The 5,198-nt window shown below is 55.2% G+C and overlaps 1 protein-coding gene across 2 annotated transcripts in view; it reads right to left on the bottom strand.

The window, feature by feature from the left end:
• Positions 1-1,243: 1,243 nt before the first annotated feature.
• The window catches only part of RCC2 (regulator of chromosome condensation 2), a 26,367-nt gene continuing 22,412 nt past the window's right edge, over positions 1,244-5,198 (bottom strand). Inside the window, exons 11-13 of one of the 2 annotated variants that reach the window (XM_007459256.1) lie at positions 4,446-4,518; positions 2,353-2,430; positions 1,244-1,588 (exon numbers count right to left, since the gene is read on the bottom strand). In XM_007459256.1, the coding sequence (XP_007459318.1) occupies positions 1,484-1,588; positions 2,353-2,430; positions 4,446-4,518 (256 nt within the window). In that variant the 3' untranslated portion in view covers positions 1,244-1,483. The remainder of the gene's footprint in view (positions 1,589-2,352; positions 2,431-4,445; positions 4,519-5,198) is intronic. The other variant, XM_007459257.1, reaches the window with a different exon arrangement.

Here is a 5,198-nt window from a genome sequence, read left to right as displayed (position 1 = left end):
AGGGAAAGAAGCAACAACGACTAGATCATTTTTGGCATTTTAACACGGAGACAAAAGTGGTAACAATAGCAAAGCAAAAAATAATAAAAAAGACCAATATTTAACTTTCCCATCACCCAAGTCTCACACTGAAGTTCTATCCCCGTTTCCCCCATAAGCACCACTGAACTAAAAAATCTATTTTAAAGCACCCAAACCAGTCCAGACCCTCTCGAAACCAAGAGCCCCAGCCAGAGCTGTCGCCTCTCTTGGGTCCAAGCGAGAGGAGGGTTCTGGGAAAGGCACCTCATAACTCACGCAGCGCGACGCCGGGGACGGGTTCGGGCACAGGGCACTTGGCGGGGAGCCGGGGTGGCAGTCACAGCCTCTGTGCTGACACGCAGGGAAGGGGACTTCTTCCGTGATCCCAACTATTTGGTTACACAGCCAAGCAAACGTGACTAGAGAGCTGGGTTAGCGGAACAGGGACCCGGGCCTCAGGAACAGACCGGGCCCCTTCCAGCAGGATCCAGCGAGGGGGAAGGGGTTCGGAATAAAGACAGAAGCACAAAGGCGATAAAGGCTGGTACACAAAGGGCTGATCCTTCTTTGCAAGGACTCCAGAATGCACTTTTTCCTGCTGGCTGGTCAATCTCTAATAGCGAGTGCTGGCGAGGCGGCCCCGGCTCAGAGGAGCCTTCGAGCTGGATCTGGAACCAGATACACTGTCCCCACGTCTGCCCACCCCCGCAAGTCCCCACTGGTTCCACAATCACCTGATTTTCATTTGGACTTCTTTTACAGCTAAAGCAGATATAAATGGCTAAACACAGATCCCCCACCAGGGGGGAAAACGGCAGATTCTATTAATGTCGCGGCCAAAAGGCGGCGGGGGGCTTAGAAGCAGCCAAAGGGAGAAGCACAACACACACGGCCTGAGCCGGGCTCGAAGGAAAAGCAGGAGAGAAGTGACCCAGATGCTTCCGAGCACACGGGCGCCATTTTGGATGGAGACTGACCACCAGGGATGGTCTTTGCCTAGACGCTGCCGGCTCCCACAAGGGACATTTTTTTCTGAGCGTGTGGCGACTCCTCTCCCAGGTAGCACCCACTGGGCTCACAATGCTAATCACAACCGGGAAGGGGTGTTTTTGACAAGTGTATGTAGGAGAGCGGGGTAGAAAAGGAAAACTTAAAAAAAAAACAAAAAACAAACCTAGATTGCTCAAAGTTTCTGCCTCTTTTGTAGGAATGGTAAGTCAACTATGAGCAAATATTTTAATTAATCATTAAGAGGGGAAAAAAAAAAAACACTTTGGAAAGCATACAGGAAAGGTAGTTGACGTTGAATCACTTATAAAAACGGAACCTCAGGGAGTCTTAACAAAAATGCACCTTCGGTCAACTTTTGCTTTTGAAAATTCCTCGTTTGACTTCCCGTCCCAGTGCACGTGGAAATGACAGCTGCCGCGAGAGGTGTGGAGCTGGAGAGGCTCCGGGAGCATCAGAGGGTCCGGGGGTTGTACTCCGGCAGTTTCTTGACCTTCTCCTTCTCCGTCTCACTTTCGTCTCTCGCTATCACCAAGGAGTGTGAGTAACCCATGGCAACCTGGGGGAAAAAACCAGCGCTGGGTGGGCAAGGGTGCTTCGGCTAGGCAGAGTTTGGGGCCGACAAGCCCAAAGCAGACGACGGGACACAGGAAAGCTGGGCTCGCCAACGGGGCTCAGTATAGAGGTCAAAACAGAGGCATCCTGAAAAGCTCAAGATAGCCCTTTGCTGAGGACCACCAGTGTCAACGTGACCTGCCACCAATGTCCTGCTAGCCTGCCCTCTGGGCTGTCCCGGGAGACAAGGTGGAAGGAGGACCCCCAAGCAGCGTTTGGTTGCCGACTGCCTGCAGAGGCTGCGGGGACTCGGGACCGTGCTCCCTGCTCCCTGTGCCTCTCTGGACCACAGCCCTGGCTTGTGCAAGGGCACAAGCCCCACGTGCGTATTGGTGACAAGGGCTGGCAGCCTGGTGAGAGGCCTCGCCCCACCAGCTGCCCACAGCCTAATGCTGTATAGAGTCTTGGGTGAAGGTACCAAGCTGACGTGAGTGATGCACTCGGCCTGGAGCAAATCTGCTATGGCTGGACTCTGGCCGGTGTCCCTCAGGGTGACAGCAGCCACGGGGCCTAGCCAGCACACCTCTGTGCCTTCCCCGTCACCCAGCAGAAAACTCTAGCACGGGGCACAGGAAAGCTACGCAAGGAGATGTCAGATGAGGCTCAAGCGGGCTGCAAAGAGCAGAAGCAGGAAGAGGCACGATTCGGCTCTGCTCTTTTCTCTCTGCTCCTGCGCCCCACCTCCCAGGCCCAGGGCTCCTCACTCACCTGCTCCGTGAAGATGCCATCGAGCGTCTTCACCTCCTGAGCTGCAGTGGAAGACTTGGGCTTGTGATCCCCATAGCCCTGGTGAGGCAAACAGAGGGATGCTCACAGAACCCGGGTCACTAACACCAGTCAGAAAGAGGGAACCTCACCATGTGGCTGGATCTCCCACGGACCCGGAAGCCTCTGTGACCAAGCCCCGCTGTCTCAGACCCAAAGCCAGGCCCGGACAGCAACAAGAATCCACAGGTGCCAGCAGGTGACCGGTTCCTAACCCCAGGCCCGAGTCGCTAAGACGTAAGCTATAGGGGTTTATGTGATGAGGACACCTTTTACGGAGAGTCACTGGTCAAATGACACCATGGCGAGGGCAGGAAGAAATGCCAACTGCGGCCCTTCAGGGCCACCAGGTCACAAGGAGTGCTGGCTGGCCCCGTCCCCACCTGTGTCCATGATCAGCAATGACTCCAGGACACCGGAGATGGAAGGGACGGTCAAGGACTGCTTGGGGGGCGGGGGGGTTCTGTCATGTGCTGTGGTGTGAAGATGGGCGATTTCAAGGTGGACAGGTCCCTCAGCTCAGCTCAAAGAGGGGCCTACATGGCAGATGAGCTTCAGCTGCCACCGGCCAAGTGCCACGCCAACTCCTCACCTGAGAGGCTGCCCCCAAAGTCCCCCTCGTTCCCCTCTAGTCTCCAAATCGATACTCAGAGTCTATGTCTGATAGGCCCTAGGAACATCTGTCCTTCTCTAAGAACAACCCATAAAAACTGGGCAAGGGGGCTTCCCTGATGGCGCAGTGGTTAAGAATCCACCTGCCAAGGTAGGAGACACGGGTTCAAGCCCTGGTCCGGGAAGATCCCACATGCCGCGGAGCAACTAAGCCCGTGCGCCACAACTACTGTGCCTGTGCTCTAGAGCCTGCGAGCCACAACTACTGAGCTTGCACGCCACAACTACTGAAGACCTCACGCCTAGAGCCTGTGCTCCGCCAACAAGAGAAGCCACCGCAATGAGAAGCCCCTGCACCACAACAAAGAGTAGCCCCTGCTCGACGCAACTAAAGAAAGCCCGCGTGCAGCAACAAAAGACCCAACACAGCCAAAAATAAAATAAACAAATAAATTAAAAGAAAAAAACTGGGCCAGGTTCTCAGTCTCTTTCAAGCTTCCACATATGGGGCCACCTCTGAAGGGCCCCCCAGCGTCTGCGGCACGTGGGGCCCCCTCTGAAGCCACCAGACTGAAAGCGGACGCACAGCTCCGAGGAAAAGGCATGTTCAGGCCCCCAGCCCTGGAGATGGCGCAGGGGGTCAAGAAGCACCCGCCTCCTTCCATCACCCCATCAGCTCCTACCCATGAGAGCAGAGGGAAGGGAAAATAGGCCGAGTTCCCAGCAGGAAATAAAAGAGCCAGGCTGACGATCAAATTGCAGGTAGAACAGGTAGACCGTCAGGATGAGCTCCATAGCCCGGCTGTTCTTGAGGAAGACGTTAAAAGTTAAGGACTCACCACGCCCCAGAAGCTAAGAATCACACGTTTGGTTGAGGAGGCCAAAGCTGTGGGGGAATCCGAGGGCCATGGGTTCTAGTCACTCAAGTGACTGAGATTAAAAGCAGGAACACAGACAAACTTATTTGGGAAAAAAAAGAGAAGAATGTCCCCAAGAGGCTGGAAACCAGAAAGATTCAATGCACGGTCACAACTGACCCCACCCGTTTAAAAGGACAAGCTGTTCCTGTCGATTGAAACTCCTGGGGAGAGGGAAGAGAAACCATCCTCTTTCCTACTGACATCATCCCACAATAACGGTTTACAAAACATGAGGGGAAATGGGATCTGAAACTTCCCCATTTCAACTTAACAATGTGGACAGAAGAACTTTCACAATTATTTGAGGAGCAAAGGAACACTCGTGAAACCTCAAGTGATCTAAACATTAGGGAATACCGCAGATCTTCATGCAACAAGGAAACACACGCGCACGCGCACACGCACAGGCACGCGCACACGCACGCACGCACTCTCCTGCGAGTTTTCAGGGGTGGTTCAGGGAACCCAGAGAGGGCTCAGCCTCCGCCAGGCGGACCAGCTTACCAGTTCCCCAAAGGTTGGCGACGGGCCCCAGCTGATCGTGCTCTCGTCTGCAGCCACGATGATGCTGCTCTTCCTGCAAACGGGCAGAGGCTGTCACCGCTGGGGGCGGCAGCCCAGCGCTGCACCTCACCCACCCAGCAGCCCAGGGCACTTCCCGTGGGCTCCCTGCAGGGTGTGACCTACTAGCATTAAAATCAAGCTGGTCCCACTAAAAACTCCATTCCAAACAACACAGCACAGGGCCAATGGGCTGCTTCTGAAGCCCAAATGCTGTCCCGCGCAGGCCCAAACTGCAGAAGCCCTTAGAGCCAGAAGCCTCAGGGCCCCAGATCTCCCTGCCCCACCCCACTCGGGCTCTAGGGCTCTTGGGGTGGGGTGGGGTCTCTTTTAGATGAATAAACACACTGGGAAAAGGAGAAGAGAACAAATCAGGATGAAGTGAGAGTCTATCCCAAAGGGGGCGGAACTTGCCAGACGACTTGGGCGGGGCTAGAGGTTTCAGATTAAAACCACACCGAACCCCCAACAACTACACTGCCATCTCCCCAAAACCTGGCAGGTGATGAACATTATCAAACTCCTCATCAAGAAGTGCTACAGGGGCTTCCCTGGTGGCGCAGGGGTTGAGTGCCCCCCTGCCGATGCAGGGGACGCGGGTTCGCGCCCTGGTCCGGGAGGATCCCACATGCCGCGGAGCGGCTGGGCCTGTGAGCCATGGCCGCTGAGCCTGCACGTCTGGAGCCTGTGCTCCGC

The sequence above is a fragment of the Lipotes vexillifer genome, unplaced genomic scaffold (assembly GCF_000442215.2).
Source record: "Lipotes vexillifer unplaced genomic scaffold, Lipotes_vexillifer_v1.1 scaffold496, whole genome shotgun sequence".
In the NCBI taxonomy this organism is placed as follows: domain Eukaryota; kingdom Metazoa; phylum Chordata; class Mammalia; order Artiodactyla; family Lipotidae; genus Lipotes; species Lipotes vexillifer.
Note: the sequence above shows the minus strand (reverse complement) of the source record. Positions and strands in the feature narration are given on the sequence as shown.